At 35.8% G+C, this 20,625-nt stretch overlaps 1 protein-coding gene across 1 annotated transcript in view; it reads left to right on the plus strand.

Annotated features, from left to right (window-relative positions):
• The first annotated feature begins 578 nt into the window (after window positions 1-578).
• The window catches only part of RIT2 (Ras like without CAAX 2), a 373,167-nt gene continuing 353,120 nt past the window's right edge, over window positions 579-20,625 (plus strand). Inside the window, exon 1 of the mRNA XM_032245261.1 lies at window positions 579-892. Within this exon, the coding sequence (XP_032101152.1) occupies window positions 790-892 (103 nt within the window). The 5' untranslated portion in view covers window positions 579-789. The remainder of the gene's footprint in view (window positions 893-20,625) is intronic.

Consider the following 20,625-nt stretch of genomic DNA (forward strand, 5'->3'; position numbering starts at 1 on the left):
CCAAACATGACAATGATCTAATTCAATTACCTCCCCTCATGTTAAACCTGCAACTGTCAATGAGCTGAAAAATTCCTATTAGCTGAGTGTTAATTCAGTAACACTGAAAACTCATCCTTATGAGCCCTGAGTTACTATTCTGTTTTGTTTTTGTTTTGCTTTTCCATTTTCCCAGAATGAAAGCTGCAAGAGAAGAGTGATAAAATGCAAGAATATAAGCAGAAGAAATCCTTATTAATTAATTGACTTTGATCAAAAGAAAATAGTATCTTTGAAGTTGTACCTACAGAAGTCATCCTGTGAGACATAGCAACTCCTGTGAGGTCTCAGATTCATTCCATTCTAGCAGCTCAGCCTGAAAAGAGGTTGAATGTGTGTGTGCCACTAATAACTGTGACTGCAGGAGGTAGGCAGGAAAGAGAAAGGAGAGACAGAGAGTGAGGAAGGGAAATGGAGAAAGAATCAGAGGAGGGAGGAAATAAAAATGAGACAGAGGGAGAGAGAAAGGAGAGAGAGAGAGAGAGGGAGATTGTGGGAGACGTGAAAGAGTGAAGAATCAGAAGGAAGGAGGGGGGGAGATGCAAAAGCAGATTTTTATTGGAAGCAATTGAAGTGGTTGCTATGAGACCCGCTCGAGCGGAGGACCAGCAGCCAGCCCTACGCTGATGGTTCTTACCTCGTACTAAAACCTTTGCTTTGACACAGTTTTAGAGTTGCTTAATATTCAAGCAAGCACCTGACACGGGTGACTTTTTCCTTCTTTTTTTTTCCTCCAGTCCCTCGGGTAAGATGGAGATAGAAAATGAAGCCAGCTGCTCCCCAGGCAGCGCATCAGGCGGGTCCAGAGAGTACAAGGTGGTAATGCTGGGATCAGGGGGAGTTGGTAAAAGCGGTAAGTTTTCACACCAAATTCTGGGGAAGGACAGACCTCTATAGAGACAACTCTATGGAGTGAAAGAAAAATGATATTGCTGACGCTGTTGGAGGTGAACTAGGCAGTTAAATACAGAGTATCGGTCTGGCAGGATGCTCGGAATTGTCAGAACTGTTAAACCGATGTTGATGAGTCAGGAGAAAGCAGTCAGTCAGCAATGATCCACAGAACTTTAAGAGGATAATTGTTTTCTTTGATTTCATGCTGGGTGATATTTGCTCTTAGTGTATAGGTCTTTTTTAATAATAAAAAATATGTATGAAATTTTCATGGTATGAGAAAAATGTGCTCCTGTTCTCAAAAATATTTATAGAAGTGCTATAAATATTCAATTAAACACACAGTTATAAACACAGACATATACTCAGGACGATCAATGCTAATTGCTGTTTGTTTCTGTCATTAGGAGGTTATTTTTCCTCGTCTGTAGTCTGACATAGTATGTGTGGACTTTGAATACCAGAAGGAAAGTTGGCTTTTGAAAGTGGCAGTGATTTATGGAATCATATTCATTGTGAGTCTTGTGCAGGGTGATCAAGCTAAACTTTGTGGTTAATTAAAGGAGAAAGCTGCACAAGTAAATGAAGATGAGGTGATAATAAAGATGAAGAATAGTAAATTTGTTTTGGTACCTAAAGAACAGAAGTGTCAGTTGTTGGGATTCTTGAGGAGTCTAAAAGGCCAAATATAACAAATTTTTAAAAAAATATGTACGTAGTAGTTTTTGAGGCTGATCAAATGTTAGACAGCCCAGAGCTATGGCTATCACTAGAAAATCCATAAATATAGCTTTTTATATAAATACTAAATATCTCCACTGGAAATATATCTTTGGGGATGCTAAAAGGCAGAAGAAATATTATAGTTAATATGGAAAAAAGTATCAAAGCAATTCAATAGTTTTAGTGTTGACAAAAACGTTGACAGCTGAAGACAACATTTTTGGCAGAAGAAATTATAAAGCTAACAACTTTGGTGGTGGGTTCACAAGGGATAAGAAAACTGAACAGTGAAGTAAGATGAGGAGATTTTGACTTTAATAAAATCTTTATCTTTAGCAAAGGCTAAGATAGCCAAAAACACAACATTCATCACCCCCACCCCTTCTCCTCCCCCCTACAAAAATATCATAAAAATAAAAGAAATAGATATATCCAAATGTGGTCAGTAGCACAATGCTTATCAAAGTAAAAATAAATTATGCATCTCTCCTGGGGAGGGGAAAATGTGAAATGAAAAACTTTGTAATTGTGTATGAATGAGGAATTTTTAAAAAGCCTTCTCCTTCTAACATAATGGTTTGAGAAGAAAGGAATCAAAATGGGAGAGGATTTAGGAGAGGAGGGAGGGAAGGGAGGAAGGATAAAGACAATGTAATCTCTATAAAATAAAGTTATACTTTACAAGAATCCAGTTAGATACAGTGAGGAAGAAAGAAATAAACAATGTGAGAATAAAATACCAAAGAAGAGAGGAAAACAGATCTAAAAAAGACAGGCAAAAGGCCAATCCACAGAAAATGCTACCAGTAGCCTGTGAGGTCAGGGAGATGCTGAAATAGTCCCAATAATGTGCCTCTGTATTGCTTTTGTTTGCTGGCTATTTGCTTTATCACCAGGAGGTTGGGGGTTGTGGGGATAGAGTGACTGGCTTTTAGCCTATTTCATCTTATTCCATGGAAATGAAACCTGGAAGAAGAGATGTTGGACAGGAATAGCCTTCAGCAACACACTTTTCTTGTGATATTGCTGATATTATAGCAGTGATATTTTGTGTTCTACATTGATCTCTCCCCAGTATTATTTGTGCTGACCGATCACTGTTACTGTTCCAATGACAATGGATTTTCAACATGACACGTGACCCACAGAGTGGTCTGGCTTGCTCTCATCTTCGCATTGTACAACAGAAGTCAGCTCAAAATTAAGTACTTGAACAAAACTTTTCCAGTGAGATGAAAAGACAAGAATTACCACCTCATTCTCAGAGAAAGTTAAGGATAAAGAGTGTAAATAGCTCAGTTGTATTGATTATATATAAATGGCAACCTTGGCTACTACACCAGAGAATATTTCTCATACTACAATTTCACACCTGAAAAATGCTGTCCTTATGACTAAGTGTTTGAAATCACAGTGATAAAACCATCTGGTCCTTGGACATTTCTCCTGTGACTTATCTGATGTTATTATGTAAGTACATAAACATTCAAGCACTGATTCTCAATACTAACCTTCTATTGAAGGTTAAAATATTTGCTTTCAATCAACTAAAAATATGCATGGTTTATTTTGCCTTATTAAAGCCCAGGCTTGCATGCAGTGGCATGATCATGGCTCTAAAATATGTATTTTAAAAGCTACTTTTCATGTTGAAGACTTAGATCAACAGAGGTATATGAAGGGATTGTACAACCCCATTACCATAGGTTGTGTGAAGAGATTTCCAGGAGAGATCTGCTCTTCTAAAGAAACTAAAGAAGATGCATGAAGCGATCATCTGTTTCCAATTTTGAGAGTCAGGTCCAAGTCAGCCTTAAACATGGATTACAAACTAAATTTACGGTGACTATAATTTTTAAAATCTTAAAGATTTCTATGCGTATTAATATTTAATTTTTTTTTACCTTTTCTTTTTGTAGAGATGGGTTATCACCATATTGCCCAGGTTGGCCTTGAACTTCTGGCCTCAAACAATGCTCCTGCCTCAGCCCCTGCAAAGTGCTGGGATTATAAGCATGAGTCATGGTGCCTGGCCTGAGAAATGTTTCCATCCATGTTTTCCTAAAATATATTTTTTTGAACAGAAACTTTTGAAAGAGTTTGCAACTTTACTGAAATAAGAATTCCCACAATATTTAAAATATGTCAGTTAATAAATGTACTGTATGTGATAAATTTTAAACCACAAGTAATCAATAAAGTTTCCTGAACATGTATTATGCACAGTCCTATTACTAGCTGCTATAGAGAGAAAAGATGGAGAACATAAACATTTATGAGGCCGTCATTACATGACAGGTATGGGCTACATGTACTTTATGCTTATACTCAGTCCTCACCACAGTCAGAGTCGGTATTCCATTTCACAGAGGGAAAAACAGAAGTCCAAAAAATAACTTGTGCCTGGTCGTGGGGTAATATTTTAGAGTTCTGTGATGTTTTATCTGACTCTACTACATTATGTTTAATGCTTTGAGAAGAACAAAGAGTTGCATCACTCATTATTAGAAGAAAATAGATCTATTGGCAACGCATTTCCTAGATCTCAAATGTTATAATTAGAAGAGATCTTAACCATCTAAACTATCACTTTCATTTATGCATCTATGCCGCTTTAACCTTTAACCTAATTGAACACTATGCATAATACTTCTGTATAAATATAAAACAAATATTTATATTTAAATTTTTATACGTAATATTGTTCAAGAGGGTTACTAATTATAGGGAAAACAGGGATACACAAGCGTTATTTGGACAATGGCCAAACTGAGGCTTTGAGAGTTGAAGAGACCTGCACAGGCCATTTATAAATCAGTGGCAGAGTCAGATCAAGAATGCAGCCCTTCTGACATCATTGAAACAGCTTTTCCATCACTCTCCAATTTTTACACAATGTAAGCTGAATCAAAACTGCACCATACAAAGTAAAGGGTATGTATACAAAGTAGCAGGTGTGTAGGAGTAACACATATAGAGATCTAATGTATAGGATGAGGACTATAGGTAATAATATTTTATTTGGGGTTTGTTTAAACTAGTAGATTTTACTTTTTTTATTTTTATGGGTTCATAGTAGGAGTATGAGATATTTGGATACAGACATACAGTGTATAATAATCACATCAGGGTATGGCGTATCCATCACCTCAAGCATTCATCATTTATTTGTTACCAATATTCCATTATATTTTTTTGGTTATTTTAAAATGTACAATAACTTATTGGTGACAATAATCTCCCTGTTGCTCTATCAAATGTTAGATCTTATTCACTCCCATCTAACCATAATTTTGTAGTGATTAACCATCTCCACTCCCTCTTCCTACTACCCTTCCCAGCCTCTGGTAACCAACATTCTACATCTCCATTAATTAAAATGTTTTAATTTTTAACTTCCACAAATGAATGAGAACATGCAAAGTTTGTCTTTCTGTGTCTGGCTTATTTCACTTAACACAATGATCTCCATTTCCATCCATGCTGTTGCAAGTGACTAGATCTCAGTCTTTTTTAAGGCTGAATAACATTCCATTGTGTATATACCACATTTCCTTTATTAATTCTTCTGTTGATGGATACTTAGGTTGCTTTCAAATCTTGGCTATTATTTATAGCGCTGCATAAATTAGTAGATTTTAGCTGCTGTAGCTACCACCCTCCATAAAAAGTGACTATGTGAAATGATGGATATGCTAATTTGTTTTCCTATAGTAAAGATTTTAGTATCTATATGTATTCCACAACATCATATTGTATACCTTAAATATATACAATAAAGTTTATTTTTAAAATAATGAAGTTAAGACTCATGATGAGGAAAACAACTTAAGAAACAACACATATATATGTGTATACACACACACACACACACACACATTCAGTGAAATAACACTAAACGACAGTAGAATAGAAACTTATATGTACAAACTGTGATTACAACTCAAAACAAAGGAAACAACAAAAAAGAGCAATTATCCAATAAATTTCAGTATGTCAGTCACCTTCTTTTAGCTGTCTGACTCATTTTGTTCCACTGCCCACCACCCACCCACCCTCCAAAAATGAAACTAAAAATAATCTCATGGTTACAATTTTAAAGTTTTATGGAGTCCTTATAACAGTTTTAAATATTGACTTTGTCACTGTATTTTGAAACAGCAAGGCTGTTCCTTAATGACAGAGTATGATTAAATGTTGTTTCCTTGGTGTCCCACCTATTTCTCCAAGTTCAGAATCAAATTATTCAACAGATTTTATTCTATAATAACAATATCTTATTTTCCGGGTATTTCGGGACATATCTGCATTTGAGATTTATGCTAAGTTAGTAGATTTTTATTTTATTGATTTTTTTTTTTATTTTTATGGGTACATAGTAGGTATATGTATATTTACGGAGCACAGGAGATATTTGTATACAGGCATACACTTAACATAATGATTATATTTTAAGATTTAAAGAATATAAGATTCGTAATGATCATATGTGGCAAAATAAAATATTATTGCATAAAATTGGGGTAAAAATAACATTTTACCTATTCTGTATTCTGATCTTATTTGATAATAAAAATAAGAAAGCAAGTAAGAGCGGTATCTGAGCACAGAAATATCAAGAGATTTGCGTAAGAGTGACAGAAGTAGGAAAGTCAGAAAGCAAGGACTGTACATTAATGCAGGCTTTCTAACGTTGCATTGTTTTTCTATCAAATTGTGTGGGAAAAGCAGATAAAAGTTCCAAATGTCAGATGAGAACTATGTGTCCTTCTCTGGTCAATAGGACACATCTTGGAATTACTTGGTAAAGTGTTGTCTTAACATACATCTTCAATGTGAAATATGTATGAAACACTATGCAAGTCACTGAGAAGGGAGAAGGTGTTATTCATAACTATGATTTCAGATGATTCCTGACCTCTGGGAGTGTACCATGTCGTGGTGGAAAATTTGCTGTAATATGTCATGCAAAACAATAACTTTATATTAGGCTTCCAATGTAAGAGCTTTGGAAACTCAGGATAAGGGATGGCTATAAGAGATGTGAAAGTTGAGAAGAAATCACAGCAGAGATGGTATTTAAATTGTGTCTTAAAAGATGAGGAGGATTTTTTGATGCTGAAAAGGAAAAGTACGGGGAGAACCGAGGAAGAGAATTGGACATAAATAGTGAGTACAATGGCAAAAAGGGATGTAGGGGCTTATAATTTTTAATGGGAGGATCTTGATAACTTAGTGTCTTTAAGAGATAGTTGAAAGAATATCTTTTGAGATTTGTTCAATAGATAACTTAGTAAACTGTGACAAAGTTACACAACAAAAACTGAAAGCACAAAAAGGGTTAGGGAACTCAGAATGTATCAGAAAGTATCCACTGTGACTTCTTTGTAAAGAGAAGGCTCATTTGTAAAATAAACAAACATATTCTCTCCTATGGCCATTTGCAATTTGTCACCTCTGTAAATTCAGTTTTGTGTAGCAGGATTTTATAAAGAGAAAGCAATAACAATATTTCTGAGATAAACAGAAAGCTGCACACAACTCCTTCCACCTCGGTGAATTAGGAAATCATGTAGGAAGCTGAGCCTTTACCTGATGAATTAAATCAAGGCAAACAATGAAGTGCATCATTCATGTCCCAGAGCCTCTGTGTTTTACCTCATTAGCAGAACTTTGAGTCTGACAAAGCTGAAAAATTGTCACATCATGCCATGCGCTATCCTAGCTTCATGGAATGTAAGACAAAAGAAAATAAATAAACAAGGGGAAAGTAAAAAGATTTTAAGATTCCAGGGCCTTCTGTTTTCACCCTTAATTGTTACCACCTTAGTTATACTTCGGACCATCACTCACTGAAATACTGTTAGGAAGTATTAGCCAAGAGTTTTAAATAAGGCTCAGCATAAGAGTAATTTGGTATCTACTCACTCAAGTAATGATTGGAAGCAGAATTCAGGCAAAAGTCTCTGATTGACAACATCTCTAAGATTATATGCACTCTGTAGATTTCAAATTGATGAAAAAGTGTTACTACAACTCTCTACGTGAATACTATGTGATATGTCTGCCCCATCTATGACTGGAGATGAATGAGCATGTAATGATTCCTGAACGAGTCCACGTGCTGCTGGGCTCTTTAGGTTTACACATTCACTTTGGCGCTCTGCTGATTGATGGTCTATCACATTCCACTGCCTTCCTATACTCCTCGCCCTGCCTTCATCTTGTGAGGAAGGCATTACTGTTTGCATTTTATAAATGAGAGAACTGAGGTACATACACACACACAAAAAAAACCAAAACACACACACGTAATATGGCCCGAGGCACATAGATATTAAATGACGAACCTAAGGTGCCTACAGATGGATGTCTATGTTCAATGTTTACATTCTTTTTATTTTCTCACCTGAAAGTTTTTGTTTTATTGTTTGTAGACATGATACAGTGAACCTGAGTTCTAACTTCAGCTGCATTTTCATAGATGTATTTTAAATATCAAACATAATCATCTATATGAAAATATTTTAATATTTTTAATTTTCTACACAAACAACAGAGAGTGCTATCCTTGTTAGATGGGGTAGTGGGTAGCAGGAGGAGCTCTGACTAAACATTTTAGCGTGGAGGCGCCAAAGACTGGTTTGTTCTTGTCCACTCAGAGACCCTTGGGGTCCTCAATCTCATAGAGAGAAGGTGACAATTCCCTCAATGAGGAAACCAAGTAACCCGGTAATTATAGGAATTTATTGAAACTGGGATCATGCTAACAAAGAAAATAAACAGTGCTGAATAAACCACGTAGATTTTTGAAATTAGGTGGTGATCTCCTTAGGGAAGCATATTTTCTTTAAATATATACATTTTGGAGTAATTGATAGAAACTTAAAAAAGTCTCTGTGTGTGTGTGTGTGTCTGTGTGTCTGTCTGTGTGTGTGTGTGCATGTGCACACACGTGCCTAGACCTATGAAAAGCCCACAGATATTGCCAAGAATTAGACACAGCCTCTGCCCTGTCCACCAGGGTAACAAACAAGATGTATAAACAGACTTGTGAGACAATGATAGAGATGTATGGGAGGTATTTTGGAAGCAACGAGAACTATGGCTTAGAAAGTTAAGTTGACCTACCATATACTGCTCAGCTGTTCATCGGTAGCATTGAGACTAGAGTCTCCTGATTTTCTGGAGCACGAATTTTTCCAATAGGCCATACTGCCTCCCAAACCCAGCATAAAATCTCACAGGAGATCAAGCTGTTGCCTATGACTGATTATTTCTCTCTCTCTCTCTCTCTCTCTGTGTGTGTGTGTGTGTGTGTGTGTGTGTGTGTGTGTGTATGTGTGTATGCATTTGCGGTGTGGTGGAATTGTAACTGTACACACTGACAGACGGTAGTCCTCTGCACTGCTTACACATGTGCAAGGTGTACTCTTATCAATGAATTTGGCTATTTGCAAAGCCTGTCAATGATGTCAACTCAATCGCTTGGGCTTTGCTTATAAATACCAGCTTTCTGGTGACCCTGACCAAACACTGCCATCTGTCCTTCCCGTTTGGTCAGCAAGGACCAGCTAAGTGCCACTGCTAGCCACTGTGCCAGACATTTCTGCCCTTTCTGCCTACTATAATTCTACTTCAGCTAACAGCACAGCATCAGCATGAGAATGTTGGTAGTTCAGATCCCCACACACTCCAAGCACATCGGCATTCTGCCACTGCCAAGTGCATTGGGCAGATAGAAACATGTGCCTGATTCTCCCTAAAGCGTTTGTGAAGGATGTAAAGCTGAAGTGGAAGTGGAGAGTTGGGTACCCCCTGAAGATGTTGCATTGAAAGGGAAATCAGAGCAAAAATGAGATTTGCACTCACAGGAAAAAAAAATCTTTAAATGAACTGAAATGAAATTGTGTAGACAATCTGTGGTCTTACAATGGAACACCAAACAAAGATTTTTAACTATTGTAGTTAGAGAAGTGGTGGTGGTGGTAGATAAGGGAAGTCCTTTATCAGAAGATTTCTTGTATATATGAAAGTCAATATTTGGGTAGTCACTTACTGAATGAATCAGAAGTCCTTAGACACTTGACCAGTTCACAGTTCCTCTTAATATGCTTTAAAATGAACAATCAAGTTTGTGTCTCTGTTCATACATCTGTAGAACTCACAAAAGAGGAATATTTTTTATTTTGTCCAAACTATAACTCTTTCAATTTCTTCCTTCAAAGAATGTCAAAATAAAAGCCAACACTTTTGAGTTTTGCATATGCCTGACCCTGTTCAAAATGCACTAAATACATTTATTTATCAAATCTCACTAAACCCAGCGCTGTAGGTGTGGTTAATATCCCTCATTTATAGATGAGAACAGTAAGGTTTGAAGAAGGTAAGTATTTCACTCAGGAACCCAGAGGTGACGACTACGCAGAACTCAGTCACTGCCAGTGAACAGCTCTTAACCACTGTTCGTTCACTGTGCTCCCCACCTTGCATTCTTTTGATCAACTTTCATTCTGTACAATGAAGCCCCACCATAAAAGTGATGACAGAATGATGTGAACTGGAGGTTTGAGTAACCCAGGAAATCCATATTTGTGTTTTCTCATCTGTAAAATGGGGATGACAATAATAACTACTATAATGGTTCATACTCAGAATATTAATGACAAAATCTGGCACAAACTATAGGACAATGTTTATAACATAAATGGATAGCGTTGTTTTTAATTATTTACCTTTGACAACACTTGACTTTGCACAGATCTCTTAAGCTCTTTGAGTCTTCATTTTCCCCGTTAAGGGCTTTAATTAAAATATCCTCAGAGAATTTCTGGGTAGGTGACATTGGAAAATATTAAACAAAAACCATAGATTATAGCGCCCAGTGTTACACCTTCATTAAAACTCTTCCTTCCTTCCTTTCTCCCTCCCTCCCTTCCTCCCTCCCTCCCTCCCTGCTTTCCCTCCCTCCCTCCTTCCCTCTTTTCTTCCTTCCTTCCTTTTTTATGTTCCTCCCTCCTTCCTTTCGTGCCTCCACCTAAGGCAGTTACCTCTGTAACACAGGGAAGGGTAGTGGCACATCTTTCAGATAAGTCCTAGGAAAACACAATTTGGGTTGAATATTATAAATCTGCCATTTTGTATGCACCTGCTCTGTTCCTGTTCTTGCTCTCTAAATCCTGGTATTGATTAGTTTCAGCTTTGGTCTCTTGAGTGGTAATTTCGGTGACAGTAATAATAGTGGTTTACTAGTTACCTTAGTAAACAATCCCTTTATTCATTCTAATTGACCCATACCACACACACACACACACACACACAGAGAGAGAGAGAGAGAGAGAGAGAGAGAGAGAGAGAGAGAGAGAGCACAGCCTATTCGAGAAAGGATTGGAGGACAATTGCTTGCTACAATGCCCGATTGCTACACAGGGCCCGATTAGAAGGGCTATGACTTTTAACAGAGCATGACTCTGCTTGAATCTGAACTGAAATTAAGTTTTCCAATATGTGTATTGTTTTAATAAATTTTGAGTTATATGACTTATCTTGCATTCTCCTTAGTAACAACACTGAATATTTAAAGGGAAAAAGTCATATTTAATGGTTGCAGGAAAATCTAATAATAAGCTACATGCATACGATTTTTGTTTAATTGAAGAAATCAGGCTCTTTATTTAGTAGGAAAAGGGCACATCTTTTACTTGAAATTGTAAAACCTTTAGCTAATTGGTTCCTGCCTGTTATATTTATTTTTTATTTGCTGTTTAAAAAATATATCTTACTTTATTCTGACATCATTATCTTAGGATTGAAATAGGTGGGAAACATTAGGGATTTTATTTGGGCAAATTCTGAGCAACAGAAATCTGGAATACCTCAGCATCTTTTTTTTTCCCCCTTTCAGTTTTAGTTGACAAGTAATGATCATATGTATTTATGTGCTATTTTGATAGGTGTATACAATGTGTAATGATCAAATAATGGTAATTAGGATATCTATCACCTCGAACATTTATTACTTCTTTTTGCTGTGAACATTAAAATCCTCTCTAACTTTTTGAAACTACACTATAAATTGTAGCTGACCACATTTATTATATAGCACGGTAGAACACCAGAACTCATTCCTCCCATCTAGCTGTGATTTTGTATTTGTTAACCAAACTCTCCCCATCCTCCCCCCCGCTGCTCTTCCCAGCCTCTAATGACCACAGTTCTACTTCTATTATATCAACTTTTTTAGATTTCACTTACGAGTGAGAACTTTTGGTATTTATCTTTCTATGCCTAATTTATTTTACTTAACGTAATGTCCTCCAGGCTCATCCACGTTGTGGCAAATGACAGGATTTCATTCGTATTTCATGTCTGAAGAGCATTCCATCGTGTATGCATATGACATTTCCTTTTTCCATTCATCTGTTGATGGGCATTCAGGTGTATGCCATATCTCAGTTATTGTGCATAGTGGTGCAATAAACATAGGGTTGTAGGGATCCTTTTAATATACTGATTCCCTTTTCATTAGATACATACACAGTAGTGGGATTTCGTCTATCATCTTTTAAACCCCCATATCCCACTCTTGCCTGCTCTTCACACCGCTGTCAGTTTGATTGTCCTGAAATACCATTTTGATTATTCTCCTCCTTGAACAACTAAGATATGTTACTTTATTCCAACACCATCCTTTCAGAATTCAAATAGACCCAGACATGTTCTTCCATCACTGTCCTCTATCTTCTAGATAAACTACTTTACTTTTTGTTCCTCCAAATTCTTAGGGCTTCTTCCCTGTATTATTCACAAAATAATTTTAAAATAAGCTCTCTCCTTCTTTCCCTTGATTTGTTAATTTGATCTGTCCTTTCAGATTCTGCACAAGTACCTCTTGCTCCTTAACGTCCTCCCCATTTACTCTAGTCTAACATCTTCTCTCTTCTTTATAAGACTTAACATTCTTTCTGTGACATTTTGGGCTGGATGACCCAAAAAAGAAAAAAAAAAATCTTTCTGATTATTATTCCTTCCAATAACTATTTACAATTACACGGGTTCTTTGAGCATCTGGCTTACGGTCTTAAGATGGTATTTAAATTTTGAATTTGTATTTAATTTGTTATCTCTTTATATGTAATTTTCATGTCTTAGTCTCAAATTCATGAAAAGTAGGAAATAGATTTTCGTGTTGTCTTTTTTTACGATACCTATGGGAGTAAATCTTCAAAAATAATTATAAACATAATACCCTTCTTTCATCTTTGAGGAATGCAGAGAGCAAGACACCAGGCATATGTAGTAAAATAAAACTATGCAATATTTTAAAATTTCACAATAGAGTCATGAATAATAGAGAAAGAAACTGGTACCAAGAGAGAAATGGCATGTGCGTGAGTATAGGGCAGGGGTGTGGCTTGTGAAAAACCTAGACTCAGGCCAGCATTAACAGTCTTTGGTGACAGTGGATTTTAAGATGAAGAAGCCCACCCCCAATGTTTAGAATGCTCAGAAACACAAATAGATGACAGGATGTTTGTCCATCAAAATATGGCAGATAGTCATAAACAAGTAAGATATAAATGCTGAGTTAAGGGCTGGGTACGGTGGCTCACGCCTATAATCCCAGCACTCACTTGAGGCCAGGAGTTTGAGATCAGCCTGGCCAACATGGCAAAACCCCGTCTCTACTAAAAATACAAAAATTAGCTGAGTGTGGTGGTACATGCCTGTAGTTTCAGCTACTTGGGAAGCTGAGGCATGAGAATCTCTTAAACCCAGGAGGCGAAGGTTGCAGTGAGCCAAGATCACACCACTACACATCAGCCTGGGCAACAAAGAGAGACTCTGTCTCCATAAAGAAAAATAATAAATAAATGAATAAATAAATACATAAATGCTGAATTAAAAAGAACTGATTATGCACCAACAGACTATTTGAAACAGCATGGACTTTGAAGAGGGACAGGCATGCACTGAAATTCAGTTCTCCCACTAATAAGTCAAGTGACTTTGCTGGTTCTTCCTCTTCTTCTGGATCTCTTAATGTTGCAGTGTACACAGCTTCTTCTCATTTTAATTTCCTAGTGTATTTCATCTAGTCACATGGGTTCAGTATAATTTATATACCTTTATATCTTTGTATTAAACTAAATTTATATCTAGATTACATTTATATCTAAATTTATATCAAGATAATTAGACATAATTAAAATGACAAAAATTTTAAAAGACTACAATGCTAACCAAGTGGTAGGGCATAATGCAAGTATGAATTCATACATACCATAAAAAATAATTTGACACTCTGTATTAAGATGAAGAAATGTGTAAACTGATCATGTGATTTAGCAATTCTATTCCTAGTTATATAAACTCAATAGAAATTCCTATGTATGAACAAAAGAGACATGGTCAGAATGTTTACAGTGGCATTATTCCTAATAGTCCTCAATTAAACGTCTACATGTTCATTCTCTGAGTGAATCAATTGTGTTAGAATTTATATATATATATATATATATATATATATATATGTGTGTATATACACACACACATTAATTATACATAGATGAAATATATATATGTGTGTATGTGCATATATCTATGTGTGAATACATGCACATACAGATGCACACAAGGAAGACATCACCATATGTCTAGGTACTCTCCTTTCAGGGGAGGGAGGAGGCAGTGATTGGGAGAGGTTCTGGGAATTTTGAAGCCTGGAAATGAAGGCTAAAATTCCCTCCAAACTAAACCACTGATCTTTCCAAACTTGTTTACCCTCAGTCTCCCTCATATAAATTGAGAACAACTCCCATCTTTCCAATCGCACAGGCCCAAAACTTTGGCCTGATGCCTTATTCCTCTCTTTTCTTTATACTTCCACAGCCAATTCAAAAGTAATTTCCTTGGTTTTGTCTTCTTTGTATATCCAGAGCTGTCCTTTTTTTCAAAACTCAGTTGTGAATTGAATTCGAATTTACCATCTTCTTTTGCCTGTATCTATAGTTTTGCACCAACCCTTCTTCATGTTTCAATTGTCTCCTACAATTTATTAACACAGCAGCTAGAGTGGTCTTTTTTTTTTTTGCCAACTAAAAATTCTATATTTATTCATTTTATCATTCAAATGTTAAGAAAAACATACATTCCAAAATAAACAAAAAGTGAGAGATGTCATTGCTGGTTTATTTCCCTTAATATAAATTAAAAGGATTTAAAACATAAATGGAGTCCTTCAACTTGAAAAAAAAGGGGGAAATACTAGACAGGAATTTTTTAAGCTACAAGTCAGATTTTGTCATTACTGTGCTTAAAACTCTACCCTGGCTCTTGTTTCACTCACAAAACTTTTAACAGCCGATGTCACTTCTGTGATCGCATGTCCTACTAACCTCCCTCTTGCTCTCTCTAATTCAATGACATCAGCTTCCATGCTGTTCCTAAAATACGCCAGACAGGCTCACTTCCCTTTTAGGGTCTTTGTGCTGGCTTTTCCCTCTGCCTGGAACACTTTTCTCCATATATCTGCTGGGCTTACTCTAGCTTTTCTAAACACCTCTTTCCTATTGTCATGTCAACGGACCTGTCCGCACCAGCCTATTCTATTGAAAACCTCACCTTCCTACCACATCCGCATCTCCCTACCACATCCGCATCTCCCTACCACATCCGCATCTCCCTACCACACCCGCATCTCCCTACCACACCCGCATCTCCCTACCACACCCGCATCTCCCTACCACACCCGCATCTCCCTACCACACCCGCATCTCCCTACCACATCCGCATCTCCCTACCACATCCGCATCTCCCTTTCTCTGGGCCACTTTTTTCTTTCTACAGCACCTATCACTTTCCAATGTAATAACTGATTATGTTACTAGTTATTGTTGGCCTTCTCCAGCACTAGAATGTCTGTTTTATTCTCCCATGTATCTAGTGAATAAAGGAAATAAAGTTGCCTAAACTTATGAAGCCTCAATATATTTATCTCTAAACTATGGAAAATAAGAATACTAGTCTTGCCAGTGGTTTGTAAGATTCAGGGTTGTAGCAGTGGAGATGAGAAGTGATAAGTCTCTAGATATGTTTTAAAAGGAATGCCAAAAGCATTTAATGATTGATAGGAGAGTATTGTTGGCCTAAGCCAAAAATGGTTTTGTCATCAATTGAATGTATTGTTCTCTGCATATTTGTCAAAAAGTAAAGAAAAAGCCTTGTAAGATTGTTTTTTTAATGTTATGCAGCAAAAGAGAGCACACATGGCTCTTGATATTGTAGAAAGACAAAGTACAAGTGTTTATGATCTTCTGATGCTTATACTCCCATTGAGTTTAAGACTTTTTGAAACAGAACTTGTAGAGAAGATATAAAGATTACATGTAACAATCCATATAAATAGGTGTCATCCATATAGTTGGTATTAGATAAATGTCTGAAGTTATTATTTTTATTGTATTAATAAAAAGACTGATAGCTAAGGTGAGGAGGAGGTATATGTACGTATGTATGTGTGTATATATATATATATATATATATATATAAAGATTAAAATGCAAAGTTACATTTATGTATTCTAAATGAAAGGGGAATCAGTAAAAACTTGTTTATAGATAGATCATTATAATGTAGGAAATCACACTCTATTAAGGAGTTTTGAACTGGATCATTCATTCATTTAATATGCAGTATAGATGTATTGAGTTCTATAGATTTTCAACCATCATTCTGGATGCTAGAGTCATAGAATTAGCCCGAGCCCACACCTTCAGAAAGGCAAAGAGAGACAAATGACAAGGAAATTGCAATTACCGAAGCATCAAGACTGATCTTGTTAGTACTTATTTTTCTGATTATCTGTTACACATAAATTTGCTATATATAATTTACCTAGAACCAAAATAGAAAATCATAAAAGTTCATCTCCTTCTTTCCTTAAAATCATGTGCCAACAGCATGGAGGTTTTCTTCGGAGCATAGGCCAGATGTTGCCATCCTGTTTCTCTATTTCATCCCAAATATTGATGTGGCTGTTCATTCCTCTGAAGCTGGGTTTGTTTTGTATAGCATGTGCTTAAGAGAAAAGATTTGAGATCTTGATACCAGCATTTACATACTGGTCCATTCCTTCAGTAATGTTGCGATCATGGGCATATCACTCAGCATCTCTGAATCTTGGTTTTCTTCTCTGTCAAGTGGGGATGATTGTATGGTGGCCTTCCAATGAATTAATGAATAGGCTTCCGATGAATTCATGTAAATAAAATCCTGAAAACAGTACCTGTAACATCCACATAAGCGCTAGGTATTGTGGTTGTGGTTATGATTGTAGCTATTGTTATTGTAACCATTATGTCTTTGCAAAAAAAAAAAAAAAAAAAAAAAAATCCTATTCTGTCCTACCCAGGCTGACAATTATGTTTTCTCCATTTTTCTCTAAGACCAAGATAACTTTATTCTCCCTTACTTCAATAAAAGAATTTCTTATTTATGTCTCTATGTATTACAATTATTCTGTCTTTATCTAGGGTGAAAAGATTCATGCAATCCTGAGCAAATGGGCTTAGAAGGAGGGGAACCAAAGGCCACTTTTGCTAATGATTTTCTGGGAAAGAAAGTGGCTTCTGATTTCTAAACCTCTGGTTTTTCCCAGAAAGGAAGATAGGTTGCTGCAGTTTTTGAGAACTATGACCATAAAAAGTTATTGCCTAGAATTATTCTGATCCCTCAGAAAAGAACTTTCTAATACAACTTCCAACACGGCAAGTTTCTCATGCAGAAAACCTTTAGAAGCAAGCTAATTCAAAAGAGAATTTAAGGAGCCAGGTTATAGCTTCAGTATTGTGTTCAATTTGAGCTTCTGGAAGGTCACACATTTTACATCTCTTTGAGCTGCTCCCCATCACTCCCAGCACATGCTATCATTTTTAATTTTCAAGTTTTATAGCTAGCACTTGAGCTACACCAGCTAATCTCTAGCTAACTAATAAGGTCCTCTGCTTCCACCTTTATTGATTAATCATCTGTTGGAGTTTTTAATGTCCATTTGTGTTTAATTTGCTGATATTAAAAATGCCTCTTTCCTGAAAGTGATGGATGGTCTTCCAAAGGACAGGACTTTGGTTATGATTTATGTAATAGTGAATTCACTGGAGCCTGGCTGGAAAACTACCCTTACAGATCATTGTAATAAAGAGCTCTGTAGCGACACTTTTCAGGTCTTAGAGCTTCCGTACTGTCTGGTGGATAAAGTTTACTTTTTATTCAAATTTCTCTGTAGACCTTCTAGTATCAGCCTCCAATAAAACTTCCCCAGTGGGAATTACTGTTTTCTTAAACAAACCCTTTGCTCCAGACAAAGGGAACTTTTCATCTCCCAAGTATACCTTATGTCACTATACCTAACTTTTGTATAAGATATCCTACTTATTTCCAGTAACTTTCTGGAATTTTCTCTGCCCACTTAATTTATTCTTCAAGAACTAAGAGGTAAATATCCAAACCCACAGTAATTTATTCTTCATCTCACTATTTCTAGTTTTCACTGTCTGTGCTATTTATTTAACACTTAACATCTTCTGATTTGTATATTTAACCTTTTCTGTTTATGTCCTGTCTTTTCTCCACAATATAAACTGCTGTAAGTTAAGTTTTATATACTCTACACTCTATGCCATTACTTCTCGAATTGTTGTTCCCTGGCCCTCAGCAGCCACAGCATCTGGCAACTTGCTAGAAATACGGTCGTTCACTCCCCACTTCAGACCTACAGAATCAGAAACTCTAAAGGGCATTTTCAAAACTCCCCATGTAATCATATTGTATCGCAGTTTGAGAATCCCTAGTCTACATGATGCTGCTTTCTCTCTTTTTCACAATAGCAAGGGCTCAGGATATACTGGATACTTGCATATTTGTTAGTTAAAATTAGTTTCTTCTAATTCTAAACAACAGCTAACACACTTTGGATAGGATCAAAGACACACCTCTTTCTAAACATGAAGCTCGTTTCTTCACTTCTCTTTTTCCCTTCATTACATTCTTCTCCCAGTCCATTAGATTTTGTTTTTAGCATTAGACATTTCCAAATAACTCAAAATTTAGCATGTAATGTACTTATTCTAGCAACTGTGGCATAAATAATTTTATCGATTATGTTAAGTAATTTCCCTAGAATTTTAATTTTATATAACTCTTTTGAGTATAAAATTCTTGATCCATATAAAAAATATGTAATCTAGAAAAGTTAAGAATAAAGCAAACACCCACCACTCAACTTAGTGAGTAATTTTAGTTGCTTTATTAAATATCTTTAATCACCAAACAAACATACTAGCATGATTTAAAAACCATTTTAGATACTACTATAGGCTGATAAAAGGGAAATATGAAAGCAAGAGCATCTCTCTAGCAGTCATCAAAATATAATATGCAAATAATCTGTTCCCATGTATCTGCTAGTACATGTCTTTGAATGAGATGGGCAATATAAATATGTATTGTCTCCTTAATGGAAATTTGACAAGTTAAAAATAATCTTTACCCTTTTTCTGTGATATTATGCACATGGTTTACTCTTCTTGAAATGTAGATTCATGTTTAGATGTAGGAAAACTGTCACCCCTCTAAATCTCAAAGAATACTGTTTAATAACATGACAAGGAAGAAAATAGTTTCCAGCTAGGTTCTATGAATTACTAACATATAGGCAGAGAAATTCAGATAGGTCAAAATTTAAAGTTCCCTTCAACTCATCTTTGTCTGATTTTCTGGTGTTGATCTAGGACATCTTCATTAGAATATGTGCTTTCTTGGACTTATTTTATTTATTTATTTTATTTTATTTTATTTTTTATTTTGAGATGGAGTCTTGCTCTGTCACCCAGGCTGGAGTGCAATGGTGAAATCTCGGCTCACTGCAACCTCTGCCTCCCTGCTTCAAGCGATTCTTCAGTCTCAGCCTCCCGAGTGGCTGGGACTACAGGCATGCACCACCACACCTGGATAATTTTTGTATTTTTTTTTTTTTAGTAGAGATGAGGTTTCATCATATTGGCCAGGCCCTGTCTCAAACTCTTGACTTCATGATCCACCTGCCTTGGCCTCCCAAAGTGCTGAGATTGTAGACGTGAGCCACCATGCCCAGCTTTCCTGGACTTTTTAACAGACTCTGAGGAAATACTTGTTTAGAAGTTAGGATTTATATTCACTTCTCTGTTTCCTTTCTGCCTTCCTTTTTCTACTCCAAGATGAAATATTCTCACTTTGCTGGTTCTTCTGCTTCTTGAACATGTGCTATATAAGATTTTTTCCCCTTCTAATTATTAACATCTTTGCAAAGTCTTAATTACTGTAAATGTAGACATTACTGTGTATAAATATCTACTGTCTCCTAATAAGCCAGAATCTTTTGGTAGCAAGCTGAGTGATCAAACCTCTCTTGATTTTATATTCCTCACCTTTAATATTAGTGTGAGGGAAAAAGGTAGATTTTTAAACATCCATATTCTATCCATATGTATTTCCTACATATGTCTAATCAAATTTTCATGTCAGTTGGGTTAATACTTAAAATCTGCAAAAATAAATAAATAAATAAATAAATAAATAAAAATAAAAATAAAATAAATAAATAAAAAATAAAATAAAATCTGCATCTTTTGTTCAATTTATCAAATTAGCCAGTGCAGTTATACTGCAGATAGTAAGTGGGTAGGTATTAAAGATATAATCTTATGCCATTTTTGTTTTGATATAATGATTACATTGAATTTAAAATTAAGTTTACTTTTTTTACATATGATTAAGTAATTTAAATAAATTTTCTCCCAAGTAGTAAGTTTTAAATTTATTTGTGTACTTCTCTATGTTTTAAAACAGAATATACCACCTTGGGTTGCTAATTGATGGAAACAACAGTTTGTTAATTTATATTAAGATTTTGAATTATTAATTCCTTGATGT

This window comes from Sapajus apella, unplaced genomic scaffold, assembly GCF_009761245.1.
Source record: "Sapajus apella isolate SASKATOON/1434 unplaced genomic scaffold, GSC_monkey_1.0 scaffold57, whole genome shotgun sequence".
NCBI lineage: Eukaryota > Metazoa > Chordata > Mammalia > Primates > Cebidae > Sapajus > Sapajus apella.